The sequence below is a fragment of the Eleutherodactylus coqui genome, chromosome 1, assembly GCF_035609145.1.
Source record: "Eleutherodactylus coqui strain aEleCoq1 chromosome 1, aEleCoq1.hap1, whole genome shotgun sequence".
Lineage (NCBI taxonomy): Eukaryota > Metazoa > Chordata > Amphibia > Anura > Eleutherodactylidae > Eleutherodactylus > Eleutherodactylus coqui.
In genome coordinates, this window is record NC_089837.1 from 39,561,543 (window position 1) to 39,583,069 (window position 21,527).

The window sequence follows — 21,527 nt, forward strand, 5'->3', positions numbered from 1 at the left end:
TTTTTTGTTTTTTTTGGGATAAGTTGTACTTTTCAATGGTATCATTTAATTTCATTGCAGTGAAATTGAAAAAAAAAACCACTATTCCGCTGTCTTTGCAAACAAATTGACTTTGCAAAAATGTATTAAAGTAAAAAGATTTTTTTCCCATAGAAGGAACAAATTATTAGAACAGTGTTAGGCCGGTTTCACACAGGTGATCGCGATATTGGCACAAGAAAATTGCAACAATATCGCAATTTTGCTCACGTGATATCTGAGTGTCAGCGCTGTTTCTTCTTGCAAAAACAGCACTGCCACTTGCATTTTTCTCACGAGAAAGAAAATAAGACTTTCTAATGTTAAAAACGCATCGCACGAAAATTGCAAGTTTGTGCTTGCGATGCGATAAAACAAAAGCTGCATAGGTAAACATCGGCGATTAAAAAAGAAAAAGAGCAAAGCAACAAAAGATAGGACATGCTGCGTTTTTTTCACGCAACATTGCATGAGTGAAAACATCGCAAATATGAAGAAAACCATTGAAAAGCATGGGTTTCATAATTCATTGTTTTCACATGATTTTATCGCCCCATGTGAAACCGGCCCTGGGGTTGATTCACACTTGGCAGATTTATAGTACAAATTTCTACAATTGAAAATCTGTTCCATACTTGGGAATGGGGTTGTTTCTAGATCATGCACATGGATTTTCAGAAAAAAGAATGGGACAGTCACAGACTGTGAATATACACAGAGGGTATCGAGGACGACCGGGTTTTATTTACTCCTGAGGCATTTGGTTTGATTAGTTCGTTGCTACAGAAATATATGATATTACTGTGCCTAGATCCAGAGCTCTACACAGAAGAATAAACACTCTGACTGGCTTGTTAATGTCTGTGAATGCTCCGACTAGTGATGAGCAAGCATACTCGCTAAGGGCAATTGCTCTAGCGAGCATTGCCCTTAGCGAGTACCTGCCCACTCGAGAGAAAAGGTTCGGGTGCCGGCAGCGGGCAGGGAGCTGCGGGGGAGAGCGGGGAGGAACGGAGGGGAGATCTCTCTCTCCCCCCCCCCTACTCCACCCTGCTGATTGCCGCAACTCACCGCTCCCCCACGCCGGCACCCGAACCTTTTCACTCGAGCGGACAGGTACTCGCTAAGGGCAATGCTCGCTCGAGCAATTGCCCTTAGCGAGTATGCTCGCTCATCTCTAGCTCCGACGTATTAAAAATCTTTTTCTGCTCTCACAGCCTCCCTCACATTCCAAACAATATGTAAATTCTGTAAAAAAAATTTCTAAATTTTGATTTCCTCAAAACATTTTCCACATACAGAGCATCAAGACAGCTTATGTTGACGTCTCTGATGATTCCTGCACTTAATATTAGAAGTAAAACATTTCCCACATTCTGAACATGAAAATGGTTTATTTCCTGTGTGAATTCTCTGATGTGCAAGAAGACTTGATTTTCCAGTAAAACATTTCCGGCATACTGAACAAGAGTATGGCTTTTCTCCAGTGTGAAGTCTGTGATGTCTAGCAAGATGAAATTTGAGCTTAAAACATTTCCCACATTCAGAGCATGAAAATGGCTTCTCTCCAGTGTGAATTTTGTTATGTTTAGTGAGACCTGATTTCAGTAAGAAACATTTCCCGCATTCTGAACAGGAATACGGCTTCTCTCCTGTGTGAATTTTCCTATGTGTAAATAGACTAGATCTGCTTTTAAAACATTTCCCACATTCTGAACATGAATATGGCTTCTCTCCTGTATGAATCCTGTGATGTACAATGAGACTCGATTTGTCTTTAAACCAGTTCCCACATTCTGAGCATGAATACGGCTTCGCTCCTGTGTGAGTTCGCTCATGTCTAACAAGATGTGATTTTATTACAAAACAATTCCCACATTCTGAACACGAATATGGCTTCTCTCCTGTGTGAAATCTATTGTGTTGAACAAGACTTGATTTGTCTTTATAACATTTCCCACATTCCGAACATGTATACGGCTTTTCTCCTGTGTGAGTTCGCTCATGTCTAACAAGATGTGATTTTGTTCCAAAACAATTCCCGCATTCTGTACATGAATATGGCTTCTCTCCTGTGTGAAATCTATTGTGTTGAACAAGACTTGATTTGTCTTTATAACATTTCCCACATTCCAAACATGAATATGGCTTCTCTCCTGTGTGAAGTTTCTCATGTTTAACAAGATTTGATTTTAGCAGAAAACATTTCCCACATTCAGAACATGAATATGACTTCTCCCCTGCGTGACTTCTCTGATGCTGCTTCAATTTGGCTTTAGTGATAAAATATTTACCACATTCTGAATATGAACGCTTCTTCTCTCCAGTGTGAATTTTCTCATGTCTAACAAGATGTGATTTTGAGGTAAAACGTTGGCCACATTCTGAACAGGAGTACGACTTTTCTCTGTGAGTTCTGCAGTGTGCAGAAAGTCCTGAACTTTTTTTAAACTGTTTTCCACATTTAGGGCATTGAAACCTTTTGCCCCCTTTGTGACCAGCACTTGTGATAACAATCTGTGATTGGTCAGGAGAAGGTCCCTCATCATTAGGGGGATTACAGGATAGATCTGTACAGTTAAGTTCTGACTGTAGATGAAGAGTAATGCGGTTTTCTCTTGGAGAGCGCTGCACCACATCTTCAACTTTATAATTTAGCGAGGACATGAAGTTTCCATCAGAATTCTTACTGGGATTATCTGTTAGGATTAAAATTGAGTTTCATTAATATAAAAGTAGAATTTATAATATTTTTAATAGGATATACACACATTTGACTGCAATACTATTTGAAATTGCTGCACCAACGTTCAAAAACAAATCTGCAGCAAATACATCACAAAATCCGTAACCATAATTCTGTAGCAAAAATGTAAGCAGAATTTAAAGGCAAACTTCCATTTTACTTGTTCGTCGCATTGGGGTACACAGCTCTAGACCATGGGATATATTTATTGGTCACTAGGAGGTGGCACTAAGCAGCAACATATTAGCCCCACCCACTCGCTATATCCCTCCTGCCGGCACTGAGCTAACCAGTTTTAGCTTAGATAGGTCTGCCTCCTACAGACACTATCGCATGTCTGCAAAGCAGGATGTTAATGGGGAGTCAGGACTTTCGCCTGTTACCCTGACCAAGGCGGGCGAAGAGAGGATGAATACTTCCTCTACTGTTGTCTGTCCCAACCTCTGAAGAAATGCTGGCCGTACATCTGAAACCTAAAAGGCACATACATACAGAGTACCCCCATACCTAGCTCTAAAGGACAGTGGCTGCAGAGGGTACAATGCTGGAGCCCAGGACTGCTTTTTCCTCCCCCCCCCCTTCAGTGAGTGAGTAAGGGGTCCCAGGTGGATGCTTCTAACTCTGTGTGCTACATGTGTGGATTTTGGGCTTACCTTGATGGTGCCCTTTCTGGGAGCTTGGAAGCTCTACGCTCCAGTGTCTTCTCTCAGGTTTCCCGGCTATTGGGAGCCTAGAAGTTATCCGGAACTGGGGCTGGGGTGTTGTGACGTCAGACCCGCCGCCTTCACCAATCAAAGTGCAGGGCACACTATTTGATTATTAGTGCTGATTTGTCAGCCGCACTTAAGTTCAGGCCGCCTCTCCCCCCAGCATCTCCACCGTTACACAGCAAGCTACATGGGCCTTCTGAGACCTGTAGTTCCATGCCAGGAGTTCCCCTGACATCGCTGCTAAAGCTCTAGTTCATGGGTAAGCTCTGCATGCACTTGGCTCCCCTACTTGCTATTTAACTACACCTGTAACCTTCTGACAGTTATTTTTTTGGAAGTGCCATGTCCGGACAAAGCTGAGGACCTGAGACAAGGGTCATCCAGAGCCTTTCATTATGCATGCTCTCGATGCACAACTAATTTCACATGCGGGCAGCTGGAGCCCTATTGCAGTAAATGCTAGCATCCTTCCTGCGCCGCCCTTGCGAACCCCCGAGCCGGAATGGGCTCAGCCTCTACAATTGCCTGTAGCTTCTTCTACTATTCTGGAGAGGCTGGATCAGATGTCTGAGCCTCCTAGAAGAGCGAGGTCAGAGAGATAGGATTCTGTATCGCAGAATGTTCCTCGTGGTGGGCCTCACAAGTGGGCCAGGCAGTCAGGGTCCAGACATTCCTCTGGTCACCTGCATTCTCAGATTGGTTGCCACCATCTGGCGCCCAAGCATAGTTTGGTTTTTACTCTTGTTCCTAAGTCAATTGCAGAGTGAGCCTTCTGATTCAACTTCTGTGTCTGATATTGATGATAAGCAAGCTTCTAAGCTATCATAAATGGTTGAAAGCCTTATTACGGCAGTCACTGGTACCTTACAGGTCACTGACCAGCCTCTGGCTATTCCTGCGGCGACCGTGTCCTTCCAGTGCTTCTAACTTTTTTACTCTGCATGGCGATTTTGAGGATGTGATCTCCAGCGAATGGAGTGAAGCAGATAGGTGCTGCTAACGCGTCTCTGCTTAGTGTTGCGTCCTAGTGACCAGTAGCTATATCCCATGGTTTAGAGCAGTTTTTCTCAACTTCAGTCCTCACGGACCCCCAACAGGTCATGTTTTCAGGATTTCCTCAGTATTCCACAGGTGATGTCATTATTGTCGGTGCCTCAGACATTGCCACAAGTGTTCTTACTATAGGATATCCTGAAAACAGGACCTGTTGTGGTCACTCATGACTGGAATTGAGAAACTGGGATGAGACAAGAAAGAGACTTTACGATGAGTACCAAAGTCTTGTTATTTTTTCCTCAGGTGCTAAAGGAGCATTCACATCTCAGGAATACTATTTCAATGTTTTCAGGATCGCAAAACAATGCACTCACCCATAAGATGTCTATTTCCAAATTGCTCCGTTCTCCAGATATTGATTCCTCTGCCCTCTGATTATTTACTGCTTCTTGCCAGGATAACAGACCACCTCTTCTGTGGAAAGTAATAGAGGAGGCCTGCACTTGCACACCTCTTCCATCTAAATCTGGCGGCTGGGATCTCAGGAACGCATGCGCACATGCTCTCAACCTGTCCAGCAGCTAATGTTGAAGAAGTGGTCGATTTCCCTGGCAACAAGCAGTAAACAATCAGAGGGCAGAGAAATCAAAAGCTGCAATATCTGGAGAAAGGAGTATTTTAGAGATAAGCATCTTTTTGGTGTCTGCATTGTTTTAAGTTTCAAAGACAATGAAATAGGATATGCGATTGTATGTACATTTTACATTTTTTAAAACTCCTGCTATGTAAAGTATTTCCTGTGCCGCCCCTTATCCTTCTCTGAGTGCACACTAAGCAGGACAAAAAGGCTAATAACTTAAAACTTTGTCAACTTTCAGGCAACTTGCAACCTGAGGAGGTGTAATGACTCAAGTAGAGAGCATTACCTCCATCTATTCACATTATACAGTAAGAGCGCAGCATGGTGGCTCACTGTTGCCTTGCAGAACTGGGGTCCTGGGTTCCAATCTGCCCATGGACAATATCTTTGTATGCTCTTCCTGTGTTTGCAGGAGTTTCATCCCACACTGCAAAAAATATACTAGTAGTTGAATGTAGATTGTGAGCCACCGTAGGGACAGGGCTCAATGTTAGGAATAACAATCTGCATATAGCACTGCGGAATATACATACATACATACATACATACATACATACATACATACATACATACATACATACATACATACACACACACTGTGTGTCAGACTTACATAGCAGAGTGCTAAGGGAGCAGAAATGGAGTCCTAAGCTCTCGCTCACGACCTGAAGGTTGCGAGTTCAATCCCCGCTGGTTCACGTAGCCGGCTCAATGTTGACTCAGCCTTCCATTCTTCCAAGGTTGGTAAAGTACCCACCTTGCTGAGATTTATTTATTTAGACTAATGTAATGCACTGTACTCTGGGGGGGGGGGGGGCTCTTGCATATGACAAGTCGTACATTGATTTGTAAAGGGCTACAAAATATGCCGGAGTAATATAAATATTATTATTTCTATACTATCAGCAACTTTATTCCAGAAGTGCAATCAGCGCTTGCTAAATCAGGCTCATATGCTCTCTAATGGTTGCAATTTACTTTGCTGAATGACGTCTACTAAGATATTCCATTTAACAATGAAAATAAGTAAATAAAAACAAATATACAAACATATAACAGCTATGGATGCTCAAAGCACACCCTCTTGGCATCCAGTGGGTAAATGGAGCTCTATGGATAGATTGTTTGATGGTAATGGCAAATGTAGGGCTCTAATGTGATGAGGAAAGAGAATACATTGTGGAGCACGCCACATCTGTGATGCCATTGGACCGACGGGTTGCCATGGCAACAGGATGCCAGATATAGGTGTCCTACTATGCCATTATCTATGATCGCTATAAAAAGTGATAAGGCATTGCAGAACATAAGTCTTACAATGCTTTATCATAGTGATCATAGCAGCTATGGCTCAGGTCCCCTTCAAGACTAGAATTAGGTTTACAGTTAATTCCTTTTCCATGAGTCCATCACAACAGCACACATGGAGGTTGCCCCGCCTGAGCTCGTTGGGACAGGAAGAAGGAGAGTACTTAAGGCCACCTCTGACCTCAATCTCCAGTGACTTCAAATCAACCCAACGGACACGTGGCCAAATTCTTTTATTGCTGAAACATATCAATAACATGTTACGTGCACATGTATAATATACAATTAATGGGTGGGAAAAGTATGTGCTGTCATGATGGACTCATGGAAATGGAATTAATGGTAAACCTAATTCTAGTCTTTCCATACCGTCCATCCTGACAACACATGGAGGTATACCAAATCACCAACATTTTTTTTAAGGAGGGGCTACTGCCTGGAGGACCTTTCCTCCGAAGGCCAGATCTCTACCTGCCTGAAGGTCTAACCTGTAATGTTTTAAAAACGGCTATTTGACCAGGTTGCTGCCCTGCAGATTTGTTCCGTCGACGAACCCCCGCATTCGGCCCAGAACGAGGCAAGAGCCCTGGTGGAATGGGCTCTCATCCCCTCTGGTACTGCTAAATCCTTGTTTTTATAGCACTCTTGGATTGCTTATTTAATCCATCTTGCTATTGTATTCTTTGATATCGATTTGCCCTTGTTTGTGCAGTTCCAGGGCCCCAAGAATTTTTCTGACCGCCGAAATTCCTGCGATGCCTGTAGGTAAGCTAGAACTGCCCGTCGCACATCCAGGTTGTGTAGTCACTGTTCTTTTATGTTCTTAAAATTTTGCCAGAACGAGGGTAAAATTATCTCCTGTTCTCTATGAAAAGAGGATACTACTTTTGAGGAAAAAAATCCTAACTCATTTTAAATACTATACGGTCTTCTAGTATCTTTAGGAAAGGCTCTTTACATGATAGGACCGGAATTTCCCCCACTCTTCTCGCTGATGTTATAGCTATCAAAAATGCGACTTTGATGGATACATTTCTTAGGGAGATGTCCTGGATTGGTTTGAAGGGTGGATCACATAGACTGTCTAGCACAATATTAAGATCCCATGCAGCCACCGGTTTTCTTATAAGGGTTTGAGCCTATCTGCCCCTCTTAAGAGTTTCTTGACCCACTTGTTTTCAATAAGGCAAACGTCAAACAAAGAGCTAAGAGCTGCCGCAATGTCCTAGGACTAAGGCCTTTTTCTAAACCTGATTGGAGGAACTCTAGGATTTTTATACGATTGGGATTGTTCACGTAAGGAAAATCTGGTTTATACCAAGTGTAAAAACTTTCCCACACTCTGGAATAGATATTTGACATAACCACTTTGTGACTTTTTAGGAGGGTGTTAATTACCTTAAGAGAAAACCCCTCTTTTCTTAATCACTGCCTTTCAGTAACCAGGCTGTTAGCTTTAGCCAGTGGATATTTTGAAAGAACACCGGATTCTGAGACAAAAGGTCCTCCCTGAAGGCAGTATTATGGGGGATTGTATCACCAGGGAATTCAATATTGGAAACTGTAGCCTCTTCGGCCAGGCTGGTGCGATAAAGATCACTGTGGTCAGACTCTTCCGTATTTTTTGGAGACACCTGGATATCAAGAGAAGAGGAGGAAAGGCCTACCCCAGGGTAATATCCCATTTCTGGGATAGAGCGCCACTGGGTGGTCCCCTGGATTCAGGGAAAAGAAGTCTCGGCATTCGGCATTTTTCCTTACTGCAAATAAATCCACTTGTGGCTGCCTCCACTGGGTAGTGAGGTATTGATCTACTTACAGATACAATGCCTAATTTCCTGGATCTAGTTTCTTTCTGCTCAAAAGGTCTGCCACGCAGTTTAAGGACCCCTATAGATGGACTGCGGAAATTGACTCCAGGTTTTTTTCTGCCCAAAACAGGATCCTTTGTGCCATCTGTTGTAAATGAGGATGGCGTGTGCCTCCCTGGTGGCAAATAAAAAGAGACGGTCGTTACATTATCAGATGTAACTGCTCTGCCTGCAGCACCTGTACCTCCCCCTGGCACAGATTCCTTGCAGTAAATTCTGCTGTTCGTCTTTAATAATTTTTGCCTTACATTCTGGACAAATTGGTTTTTTAACACTGTCGTCCAGTCTCTTTGAACATAGGGCACATCTTTTAATCCGCTTCTTCTCGCTTTTTTGTTTTTAATGCTTCCTCCTGCAAACAGGAGAAACAATTACCCCGCTAATCTAGCACAAAAAGCCGCAGTTTTGTTGTCCAAGTGGACTACTCACGCATGGCGCCATCCCCTTGTCACCTTCATGTTGTATCAGTGGTGAAGATAGAGCCCAGTATCTCAGATGGTGTTTTGACTTTGAATTCGCCACCATTTTCAATGGAGAGGTGTCTGACATCATCACATCTGACATCATCATGCTCGGCGCCATCACTGGGAGCCGGCCGCCGCTAAATGTCGGGACCTAGGCACGAGATGCGGTTGCACCTGCCACAGGTCCCACGATCTCCAGACTGCTCCTTGCTGGATGGAAGCCGGCATCATAGACGCTGCAGATCCTCTCGCCGCCTGTCAACTTCGCAGAAGGTTGCAACCGGCACTGACAAGGTACTGCCATAGCCTCGTCCGGCAGAGAGAGAACTCCCCTCTGTGTCCCTTGGAACAGGAAGAAACACTGGACATTGAGGTGGGAGGTGGCCTTAAGAACTCTCCTTCTTCCTGTCCCAAGGAGCAGAGGCGGAGCAACCTCCATGTGTGCTGTCAGGATGGACACTATGGAAAAACCCTTTTTGCTCAACTTCCCCCATTTATATAAAAAAAATTAAACATTTAAAAAAAAAAACACGTGTAGTATCATTGTGTTCGTAATGACCTCTACTAGAATTTGAGCACACTATAAATCCTATACATCAAAAATCGTAAAAAAAAAAGGAGTCAAAATGATCATTGTGTTCATTTTACTTCCTAAAAAGCGCAATAAAAGTGATCAAAAAAATCAGTATGTCCCCGCAAATACAAACTACAGCCTGTGACGCAAAAAAGAAGCCCTCACAGAGCTCCGTCCATGGAAAAAAAAAAAAAAAAAAAAAACTTATGGGACTTTGAATGCACTGATGTAAAAATAATTATAATTTCAACAAAGGGGTTTGGCCGCAGTGGTCACATGCTTAGATGGCATAAGTTCAGCCATGCCCAGAAGTGAGCAGAGACCATGGGGGAGGGGGGGGGGAGCGGAGACACACGGGTGATTATTATTTTGAGTTTCTTAAAAAATAAAAGAAGACACTTAACAACCCCTTTAAAGATTCAACACAGCCAACATATATTGTACATAAATATATAAATCTTCTTACCTTGTGATATCGGAGGCTGGTGGTCTTCTATCTTGACGTCCTTGTACAGATCTTTGCGTTCTTCTAAATACTCCCACTCCTCCATGGAGAAATAGACAGCGACATCCTGACACCTTATAGGAACCTGACACACACAATGAGACTGTCATTACCCAGACTCCTTTAGTGCTGGTACTGTATAATTTCCCAGCATTCCCAGCAGTGTCACCTCTCCAGTCAGCAGCTCAGTGATCTTGTTGGTGAGCTCTAGGATCTTCTGCTCATGTATCGGTAAGTGAGGAGGAGCCTCTGTGATGGGGATCTGGCTCCTGCTCCATCCTCCTGACTCATGGAGATGGCTGTTGGGAGTCGTACCGTCACCCGAGGTCTTCTTCACTATTGTGTAATCCTGTGTATGAAGAGAGACAGAGGACTGAACCCAGTATTCCTCCCACAGCAGAAAGTGTGAGATTGTGATCCCGCTCTATAGAGGTCTGGTGAGACCACATCTGGAATACTGGGTTCATTTACTTTTTAAAATACGACAGTTTTCTGGTGCAAGTTACACCAGAAAACTGTCTTACATGCTTGCGCCACATTTATCATGTGTTTTTAGACACTTTTTCTGACTTTCGTGAAAAAGGCGTCTGGCCCAAGTTGCACCAAATTGCTGCATTTGTCACCCAAATTTTGGTCAATTTCATGGATAGGTTTCTAACCGTGATATGGTTAATGGGCTCAAATGGCGGGTTGCAGAGGCCCTCCAGGACTACATTAAGATCCCATGAGGGTGATGGCCCCCTCAAGAAGGGTTTTGATCTATCAGCCCCTTTCAGGAACCTTCTTATCCATTTGTTTTCCGAGAGTTTAACGTCAAACAGGGCACTAAGAGCTGCTGTCTGAACCCGCAGAGTTCGGGGACTAAGACCTTTGTCTAGCTCTGCTTGCAAAAAATCTAGAATTTTAATAAAGTCCGGACAATCTAGATTCCGGCTCTCTGGTTTATACCAAGTACAGCATACTTCCCAAATTCTATAATACATTTTCGAAGTAGTTGATTTCCGACTCTTGAATAAAGTATTAATCACCTTGTCGGAAAGCCCGTTTCTTTAATCTCTGCCTCTCAGCAGCCAGGCCGTCAGTTTTAGCCAGTGGATTCTCTGGAACAAAACTGGGCCCTGGGACAGGAGATCCTCTCTGAGGGGTAGCGCTATCGGAGATTGTATTGCCAACCAATTTAGCATTGGATACCATGGTTTTTTTGGCCATGCCGGGGCGATAAATATGACGGTGGTGTGACTGCGTGAGATTTTTTGCAGGCATTTGGCTATCAGCGGTAAGGGAGGGAACGCATAAGCCAGGGGCATTTCCCATTCCTGGGATAGTGCATCTAATGCTAGTGGCTGGTCTGCTGGATCTAGGGAGAAGAAGTCCCGGCATTTTGTATTTTTTCTTGAGGCAAACAGGTCCACTTGTGGTAGCCCCCACTGGTCCGTAAACTGTCGGAATACTTCCGGGTTGAGGGACCAGTTTCCCAGATCCAGTCTTTTTCTGCTCAGGAAGTCCGACACCTGATTTTGAGTCCCTTTTAGATGGACCGCCGAGAGGGATGCTGTGTTGATCTCTGCCCACGCTAGTATTTTGCTCGCCATATACTGTAAGCGAGGATACCGGGTGCCTCCCTGGTGATGGAGAAAGGAAAAACTGTAGTCATATTATCTGACAATATTTTCACGTGTTTGTTTCGCAATACATCCTCTGATCTAATCAGGGCCTCCCAGACCGCCCTTAGTTCCCTGTAATTGGATGAGTGGGTACTGGTGAACCTAGACCAGGATCCCTGCAAGGCTTCACCTGCCACTTTGGCTCCCCATCCTGTACTGCTGGCGTCCATATTTATAGTGACGCACGGAGAGAGTGCCCACTAGACTCCTTTCCTCAGGTTTGATGGAACCAGCCACAAATCTAGGGATTTTTTTACCCATAGTGGTAGTTTGAATTTCTTCTCCAAGGACTCCTGAGAAAGATCCCAGGTCGTCAACAATTTTTGTTATAAAGACCTGGAGTGAAACTGAGACCAGGGAACTGCCGGAAGACAGGACGTCATTAGGCCCAGGATGTGCATTGTTTCCCTTACTGACACCTCTTTTTTCTTTTTGAAATTCCATATCTCTTTCAAAATGTGGGAAACTTTTGATTCGGGTAAAAAGGACCAATTTTTATTTGAATCCAGGAGGATCCCCAGAAAAATCTTTTTGGTTTCTGGGACTAGGCTAGATTTTTCGTAATTAATGATCCAGCCCAGTTTTCTGAGTAGATGTAATGTCTCCTCTAACTGGGCCCTCATGGTTTTCGCGTCGCTTGCTATCAGTAGGCCGTCTAGATAAGGGACAATTTTGATATTGCGCTCCAGCAGGAACCTAACTGGTTCTATCATGATTTTTGTGAACACTCTTGGGGCTGAGGAGATACCGAACGGTAGGCAGATAAATTGAAAATGTCGTATGCTGTTATCCATATAAACTGAAAATCTTAAGAATTTTTGAGATGTCGCATGAATGGGGATGTGGAAATACGCATCTTTTAGGTCTATAGTACACATAACGTTACCCCGACCTATTAATGGAACCGTCGAGCGTATGGTTTCCATTTTAAACGTATGGTTATTTACATAAGCGTTCAATTTTTTGAGATTCAAAATAATTCTAAACTTTCCGTTCGGCTTTGGGACCAAAAATAAACGGGAATAATAACCCTGGCATTGTTCCGCCGCAGGGACAGGAATAACCGCTCCTATCTTAATCAAATTAAATACACCCTTCTCCATTCTTGCTTGGAGGTTGGGGGGCTGCAGTGGTGTTATGCAGAAATTGTCGGGGGGATTCAAGTTCAGCCTGATTTTATAGCCTGAAGAGACTATCTCCAGAACCCAGGGGCTTTTTGAGATCTGCAGCCAATTTTCTGAGTACTGGAGAAGTCTACCCCCCACCGTAACTCTTTTATCTTGGGTCAGATCTGGAGGGAAACTCTGAAGTTCTCCCTCTACCCCCTTTCGGGTAGGACCACCTACCCAACTTCCCTTTGCTTTCTCCGCTTGGAATATACTCTCTCCGAAAGGGAATGGTTTTCTTGGGTAGATAATCCGTTGGGAAGCCTAGTTTTTTATCTGCTGCTTTCTCCAAGATTTTGTCCAATGTTGGTCGAAAAGGTATTCGCCCACCAGAGGGATCGTGCATAACCTGGACTTGGACGTTTGGTCTCCTGCCCATGATCTGAGCCATAAGGCCCGTCTGGCCGAATTTCCTAGATCTGCACTTCTTGCAGCGAATCTCACGGACTTCCCCGATGAGTCCGCTATAAAGGCTGTCGCTTTTTTAATTAGGGGTAGGCATTTGAGGAGCTCTTCCCTAGGGGTTTTTAAATGTAGGTGGGAATCCAACTGATCGAGCCACAGGTGTAGGGATCTTGCCACTGATGTGGCCACTATGTTGGTCTCTATAACCGTAGAGGCTGATTCCCATACGCCTTTCAGAAACCCCTCCATTTTACGCTCCATAGGTCAACTTTGGGGATTACTCGCCATAGAGAGGCATCCTCCGCAGTAAAAGAGAGTCTCTCTCTGAAATCTTTTTGGATGATGGACCCCCGTTTGGGTTTGTGCCACTCATCCAAGATCATATTTCGCAGGTTTTCATTAACTGGGAAGCACTTCTTGTGGCGGATTCTGAGGCCCCAAAACATTTCATCCTGCACAGATCTGACCTGCGGCGTATCAGTGACCTCCATGGTGTTACGGACTGTGGAGATTAGTTCCTCTAGGTCCAGATTTGAGAAAAAATATTTTTTATCTCCTTCTGGCGTGGGGGTTGACACTTCCGATGAGTTGTCTGAAAACTCTCTCTCGGAATGTTCAGGTGAAGAGATCCCATAAGTTACGGTGCGGGCCCTTTTCCAGGATGGCCCCGATTGGGCGTCCAAGGTTTGCTCTTTTAGTGCCTGTACCTCTTCACGCACCATTTCCCGAATACCCTGTAATAGGTTATGTGGCTCGTCTTTAACTATTTTTGTAGCGCAGTCCGAGCATATGGGTCTCTTGGCGTTATCGTCCACTTTTTTTGCGCATAACGCACACCTTTTGATCCTTTTTTTCTCCTGCTTAGTTTTTAATGCTTCCTCCTATAAGGAGAAGCCATTACTAATACCAGGTGTGAAACTTCATTACTCACAACAAAGATGTCCCCCATTTTTGTCCAAGTGGACTACTTACAGTTGACACAATCTTATCCCCTTCAGCGCTATCCATATTGCTCAGCCAGGAAGGAAGAGACACCTAGGACATGCAGAAGGATCATTCATATTTGAATTTGGCGCCTTTAAGCGCCCGCGCTACGTCTGATGTCATCCCGTCCGACGTCATCACGCACGACGCCCCATACCCGGAAGACGCCGGGGAGCAGGAGCGCAGAGCAGGCGCACCTGCTGCTCCCTCCCCACAGAAGATGCCGACCTCCGGATGGAGCGTGGAAGCTGCCTCCCCTGGCTGGATACTCCGCGCCCCGGTGAGTAGCGCTCGCAGCCCCCCTGCCTCCATCCTCAGCACGGAGAACTCCTCCTGTGTCCGTTTGGGACAGGAAGACACTGGAGTCAAGCAGTGGGAGGTGGCTTTTTAAAGAACTCCTTCTTCCTGTCCCAAGGGTCACAGGCGGAGCAACCTCCATGTGTGCTGTCAGGATGGACGCTATGAAAAAATTGGTTCATGTTACAGTCTCAATACTTTTGAAACTTTGTTAAAAAAATTGGTAGATGTAGATGAGCCTTTTGGGCCGCAGAAAAATTGGCCATTCAGCGCGATGGCATGTTGTTTCTGGAGGAGGAGAAGCAGGAGGAGGACTAATGTCAGAGACAGATTGACAAAGCTAAATGCCCAGTTTTACCGGTGACAGAGAAGAGTGCTTTTATCTGCGGTTGCAGCAAAAAGAATCTTTAGGTTCCGCTGCTCTCCGCCGGTGGAGAAGAGAAGTCTAGGGAAATCCAGGCTTTGTTCATCTTTATGAGTGTAAGCCTGTCGGCGCTGTCAGTTGACAGGCGGGTACGCTTGTCCGTAATGATTCCCCCAGCTGCACTAAACACCCTCTCTGACAAGACGCTAGCGGCAGGGCAAGCCAGCACCTCCAGGGCATACAGCGCAAGTTCGTGCCACGTGTTCAGCTTTGACACCCAATAGTCGTATGGAGCTGAGACATCACGGAGGATGGTGGTATGATCGGCTACATATTCCCTCACGATCTTTTTACAGTGCTCCCTTCAACTCAGCCTTGACTGGGGAGTGGTGACACAGTCTTGCTGGGGAGCCATAAAGCTGGCAAAGGCCTGGGAGAGTGTTCCCCTGCCTGCGCTGAACATGCTCCTGATCTCCGCGCCTCCCCTGCTACTTGGCCCTCGGAACTGCGCCTTCTGCCGCTAGCGCTATCAGATGGGAAGTTTACCATCAGTTTGTCCACCAGGGCCCTGTGGTATTGCATCACTCTCGTACCCCTTTCCTCTTCGGGAATGAGAGTGGAAAGGTTCTCCTTATACCGGGGATCGAGAAGGGTGTACACCCAGTAATCCGTAGTGGCCAGAATGCGTCTAACATGAGAGTCACGAGAAAGGCAGCCAAACATGAAGTCACCCATGTGTGCCAGGGTGCCAGTACGCAAGACATGGCTGTCCTCACTAGGAAGATCACTTTCAGGATCATCCTCCTCCTCCTCGTCCACAGGCCATACACACTGAATAGATGGGAGGCAAGCAGCATGGGTACCCTCAGCAGTGGGCCCAGCTGTCTCTTCCCCCTCCTTCTCATGCTCCTCCCCCTCCTCCTCCTCCAAAACACGCTGAGATATAGACATGAGGGTGCTCTGACTATTAAGCGACATACCCTCTTCCCCCGTCTCCTGTTCCGATCGCAAAGCGTCAGCCTTTATGCTTTGCAGCGAACTTCTCAGCAGGCATAGCAGAGGAATGATGACGTTAATGATTTCAGCATCGCCGCTCACCATCTGGGTAGACTCCTCAAAGTTTCCGATGACCTGGCAGATGTCTGCCATCCAGGCCCACTCCTGGGTAAACAATTGGAGAGGCTGACTCCCACTACGCCGCCCATGTTGGAGTTGGTATTCCACTATTGCTCTACGCTGCTCATAGAGCCTGGCTAACATGTGGAGCGTAGAATTCCACTGTGTGGGCACGTCGCACAGCAGCCAGTGCTCTGGCAGATTAAACCGATGTTGCAGGGTCCGCAGGGTGGCAGCGTCCATGGTGGACTTGCGGAAATGTGCGTAGACGCGGCGCACCTTGCCGAGCAGGTCTGACAAGTGCGGGTAGTTTTTCAGAAACCACCAGATTGAAGACGTGGGCCAGGCATGGCACGTATATGAGGCTGCCAAGCTGCAGAGCCGCCACCAGGTTATGGCCGTTGTCACACACGACCATGCCCGGTTGCAGGCTCAGCGGCGAAAGCCAGATGTCGGTCTGCTCAGTCAGACCTTGCAACAGCTCGGGGGCAGTGTGCCTCTTGTCACCTAGGCGGAGTAGTTTCAGCATGGCCTGCTGACGCTTGCCCACCGCTGTGCTGTCGGGGTGGGCCACACTGACTGCTGGTGACGTGCTGCTCACATTTCTTAATTGAGAGGTAGAGGTTGTGTAGGAGGAGAAGGAGGGGGGAGGGTTTAGAGGAGGTGACATAGACCGCTGCAGATACCAGAACCGATGAAGGACCTGCAATTCTGGATGTGGATAGGACGTGTGCGGTTCCAGGCTCTGACTCGGTCCCAGCCTCCACCAAATTCACCCAATGTGCTGTCAGGCAGATATAGTGGCCCTGCCCGCCAGTACTTGTCCACATGTCCGTGGTTAAGTGGACCTTCCCAGTAACCGCGTTGGTGAGGGCTTGATTGATGTTGCGTGAGACGTGCTGGTGTAGGGCTGGGACGGCACACCGGGAAAAATAGTGGTGACTGGGGACCGAGTAGCGTGGGACCGCCGCCATCATGATTTTGAAAGCCTCCATTTCCACAAGCCTGTACGGCAGCATCTCCGGGCTGATCAATTTCGCAATGTGCACATTTAAAGCTTGAGCGTGCGGGTGCGTGGTGGCGTATTTGCGCTTGCGCTCCAAGGCTTGTGCTAGCGACAGCTGGATGCTGCGCTGAAAAACATTGCTGGATGGGGCCGAGGACAGAGGAGGCGAGGGTGTGGGTGCAGGCCGGGAGGCGCTCGTGCCTGTGTCCTGAGAGGGGGGTTGGATCCGAGTGGCAGGTTAGGGCCCAGGGGAAGAGGCAGTGGTGCGACCCGGAGGCGGTGAACGGCCTTCGTCCCACCTCGTGGGGTGCTTGGCCATCATATGCCTGCGCATGCTGGTGGTGGTGAGGCTGGTACTGGAGGCTCCCCGGCTGATCTTGGCGCGACACAGGTTGCACAACACTGTTCGTCAGTCGTCCGCGCTCTCACTGAAAAACATTCACACCTTTGAAGACCTAGGCCTCTGCAGGATGGGGGTGGGGTGCTTTGGGAAACAGTTGGGAGAGTCTTCGCTCTGGCCCTGCCTCCACCCCTGGCCACCCCACTGCCTCTTCCAACCTGTCCTGCTGCTGCACTTGCCTCCCCCTCTGAAGACCTCTCCTCAGTTGGCTTAGCGAACCAGGTGGGGTCAGTCACCTCATCGTCCAGCGGCTCTTCCTCCGAATCCTCTGTGCGCTCCTCCCTCGGACTTATTGCCCTTACTACTACCTCACAGATAGACAACTGTGTCTCATCATCATTGACCACCTCACCCACTGAAAGCTCTTGAGACAGTTGCCGGAAGTCCCCAGCCTCATCACCCGGACCCCGGGAGCTTTCCAAAGGTTGGGGATCTGTCACAACAAACTCCTCAGGTGGGAGAGGAACCATTTTTTCCCAATCAAGGCAGGGGCCCAAGAACAGTTCCTGGGAGTCTGTCTGCTCATCAGAATGTGTCATTTTCATGGAGTGAGGAGGCTGGGAGGAAGGAGGAGCAGCAGCGAGAGGATTCAGAGTTGCAGCAGTGGACGGCATAGAAGACTGGGTGGTCGATACATTGCTGGATGCATTTTCTGCTATCCACAACAAGACCTGCTCACACTGCTCATTTTGTAATAAAGGTCTACCACGTGGACCCATAAATTGTGATATGAAGCTGGGGACCCCAGAAACTTGCCTCTCCCCTAATCCCGCAGCAACTGGCTGCGATTCACCTGGACCAGGAACTCGGCCTGTGCCCACACCCTCACTTGGACCTCCGTGTCCTCGCCCGCGTCCATGGCCATGTCCTCCAGGCCTACCCCTCAGCATGGTGTATTTCGAATACAGCAGACACAGAGCGTTGTGAAAAATTAGGCAATTATTCGCCTGCACTTGGAGGCTGACAGCGGTTACGTTACGCACACTGTAGGCCAAAAATATTATACGCTAGGCTGCAGAAAGGCCTAGCTGGCTAATAGTGAGCCACTACAACTCCTAGCAGCCTAGCAGTAAACTACACACGCGCATAGGTAGCCCTAAGGAGGATTTTTTTTTTCAGATATTTTTGAAAAAAACAGGAGCCTAGATAGAGTGTATATGTTTTTCCCTCTATCAGCGGCTGTGGCCGTACGTTGTGCGTGAAGTTGACGGGACGCACAGAGTGGTGTAAAAAATTAGGCAATTATTTACCTGCACTTGGAGGCTGACAGCGGTTTTGTTACGCACACTGTAGGCCAAAAAAATTATACGCTAGGCTGCAGAAAGGCCTAGCTGGCTAATAGTGAGCCACCACAACTCCTGGCAGCCACGCAGTAAACTGCACAGTCGCACAGGTTGCCCTAAGTTTTTTTTTTTTTTCAGATGTTTTGGAAAAAAACAGCAGCCTAGATAGCGTGTATATGTCTTTCCCTCTATCAGCGGCTGTGGCCGTACGCTGTGCGTGAAGTTGACGGGACGCACAGAGCGTTGTGAAAAATTAGGCAATTATTTGCCTGCACTTGGAGGCTGACAGTGGTTATGTTACGCACACTGTAGGCCCAAAAAATTATACGCCAGGCTGCAGAAAGGCCTAGTTGGCTAATAGTGAGCCACTACAACTCCTAGCAGCCACGCAGTAAACTGCACACGCGCACAGGTAGCCCTAAGCAGGATCTTTTTTGGGGTACTTGTTGACAGGATTCTACACTAGCACTGTCCCTGCCTGACCAGTACTACCCCTATACTCTGTATAATTGGCTGCAAAAATTGGTGCAAAACTGCTCCTAGCAGCCACAACAGTAATGCACACGGTAAGATGTGGCCCTAAGAAGGACCGTTGGGGTTCTTGAAGACGCTGACAATAGCCTAACACTCTCCCTATAGCAGGAACAGCACTCTCCCTAATCTCTGCCAGCGTATGTCTGAGGCGAGCAGCGGGCGGCACTGGTTTATATACTCGGCGGTCACTTGATCTCGCCAGCCACTCACTGCAGGGGGGGTGGGATAGGGCTGGAACGTCACAGGAGGAAGTTGTAATGCCTTCCCTGCATGTCTATTGGCCAGAAAATGGCGCAAAACACGCAGGGAAGGAAATTGAATTGACTCGAGTACCGCGTGGTACTCGTCTCGAGTAACGAGCCTCTCGAGTACCCTAATACTCGAGCGAGCATCAAGCTCGGACGAGTACGTTCGCTCATCTCTAATTTCCACCATACAGAACTGACCATATTGGTGGCCGATCTTCACATTTTCTGCTGTCCAGTTCTTTAGTTCTCCCTCACTTGGAAGGTCTGGAAGCCGTTATACAGGGCACTGGATTGTTCCTGTTACTTCCTAGAATGGATTTTCTCTTCCCTTAGTCTATGTTCAGACCTGCATTCTGGGGTTCCGTTTTCCTACTCAGTTTTGGGAATAGAGAAATAAGGAGAATCCCCTGTAAAAACGTATCTCTCTCATGGCAGAACCAAATGGCACTGAATGGACCCCATTGACTGTAAAGGTTCGGACTTTATGCCAGATCTGTGACGGAACCTCCAAATGCAAATGTGAACATAGTCTCAGTCTGACTTACTTATAATACAATAAAGACAATAGAATTATAGAAAAGCTTACCTCTCCGGTCAGCAGGGAGATGATCTCCAAGGTGAAGTTTAATATTCTCTTGGTAATCTCATTGCTGTTCTTCTCCATCCTCGCTGGGTTATCATTTGTGCCATACAAGACTTCAATTACTAAGAGTTGAGAGAAACAGCTTCTTAGAGCCTTCACATGTCATATAGAGGGATTTCCAGCACATCCACACACTGACTGGCACTTTTATTAGAGCCATGATTGGAGCTTCTTATATGGAAATTATACCCGTGGCTTTAAATTCAGTATAAAATCTACACCCACTAGTTCTCCTATGTGTACAGTAGATGGAGACACGTGTAGTTGCACCCACCAGCTCAGAGATGGAGAAGACATCCTGCTCCACTATGTGTACAGGGTATGGAGACATCATAGCAGCAGTCTACACCCACCAGCTCAGAGATAGAGAAGAGATCCTGCTCCCTATGTGTGCAGTGTATGGAGACATCATAGCAGCAGTCTACACCCACCAGCTCAGAGATAGAGAAGAGATCCTGCTCCCTATGTGTGCAGTGTATGGAGACATCATAGCAGCAGTCTACACCCACCAGCTCAGAGATAGAGAAGAGATCCTGCTCCCTATGTGTGCAGTGTATGGAGACATCATAGCAGCAGTCTACACCCACCAGCTCAGAGATAGAGAAGAGATCCTGCTCCCTATGTGTGCAGTGTATGGAGACATCATAGCAGCAGTCTACACCCACCAGCTCAGAGATGGAGAAGAGATCCTGCTCCCTATGTGTACAGTGTATGGAGACATCATAGCAGCAGCCTACACCCACCAGCTCAGAGATGGAGAAGAGAACCTGCTTGCCTGTGTGTGCAGTGTATGGGGACATCATAGCAGCAGTCTACACCCACCAGCTCAGAGATAGAGAAGAGATCCTGCTCCCCTATGTGTGCAGTGTATGGAGACATCGCAGCAGTCTACACCCACCAGCTCAGAGATAGAGAAGAGATCCTGCTCCCTATGTGTACAGTGTATGGAGATATATCAGCAGTCTACACCCACCAGCTCAGAGATGGAGAAGAGATCCTGCTCCCTATGTGTACAATGTATGGAGACATCATAACAGCAGTCTACACCCACCAGCTCAGAGATAGAGAAGAGATCCTGCTCCCTATGTGTACAGTGTAAGGAGACCTCATAGCAGCAGTCTACACCCACCAGCTCAGAGATAGAGAAGAGATCCTGTCCTCCTATGTGTACAGTGTATGGAGACATAGCAGCAGTCTACACCCACCAGCTCAGAGATAGAGAAGAGATCCTGCACTTCTATGTGTACAGTGTAAGGAGACATCATAGCAGCAGCCTACACCCACCAGCTCAGAGATAGAGAAGAGATCCTGCTTCCCTGTGTACATTGTATATAGACATCATAGAAGTAGTCTACCGCCACCAGCTCAGAGGGAACTGAGAGTCATCTCTTGATGTGTCTAGGGCCAGGCTCACATGGGCAGACTGGATTTCTCATCCGGGAGGCCTGCAGTGGATTCTGGTTGTGAGCCCAGCCGGCAACCCTGCGTACCCGAGTTTACTGTAATGCAGATGACGGCGGTGGCTCGCCATTGGTCATACACAGTACAGTTTTCTCTTTTGAATGTTTGCATTTCTTGCGCCGTC

The 21,527-nt window shown here is 46.9% G+C and overlaps 2 protein-coding genes across 2 annotated transcripts in view; both read right to left on the minus strand.

Annotated features, from left to right (window-relative positions):
- Positions 1–21,527, minus strand: part of LOC136612439 (zinc finger protein 721-like) — a 564,334-nt gene that overhangs the window by 398,954 nt on the left and 143,853 nt on the right. The window lies entirely within an intron of this gene.
- On the minus strand, positions 1,205–19,963 carry LOC136615730 (zinc finger protein 568-like). Its single transcript, XM_066594178.1, has 9 exons — positions 19,886–19,963; positions 14,040–14,102; positions 13,353–13,948; positions 11,754–11,857; positions 11,284–11,454; positions 10,492–10,727; positions 10,002–10,181; positions 9,794–9,917; positions 1,205–2,717 (listed from the first exon to the last, which is right to left on the minus strand). Exons 1-9 carry the CDS (start codon positions 19,961–19,963, stop codon positions 1,324–1,326), a joined length of 2,946 nt encoding a protein of 981 aa, XP_066450275.1. The 3' UTR covers positions 1,205–1,323.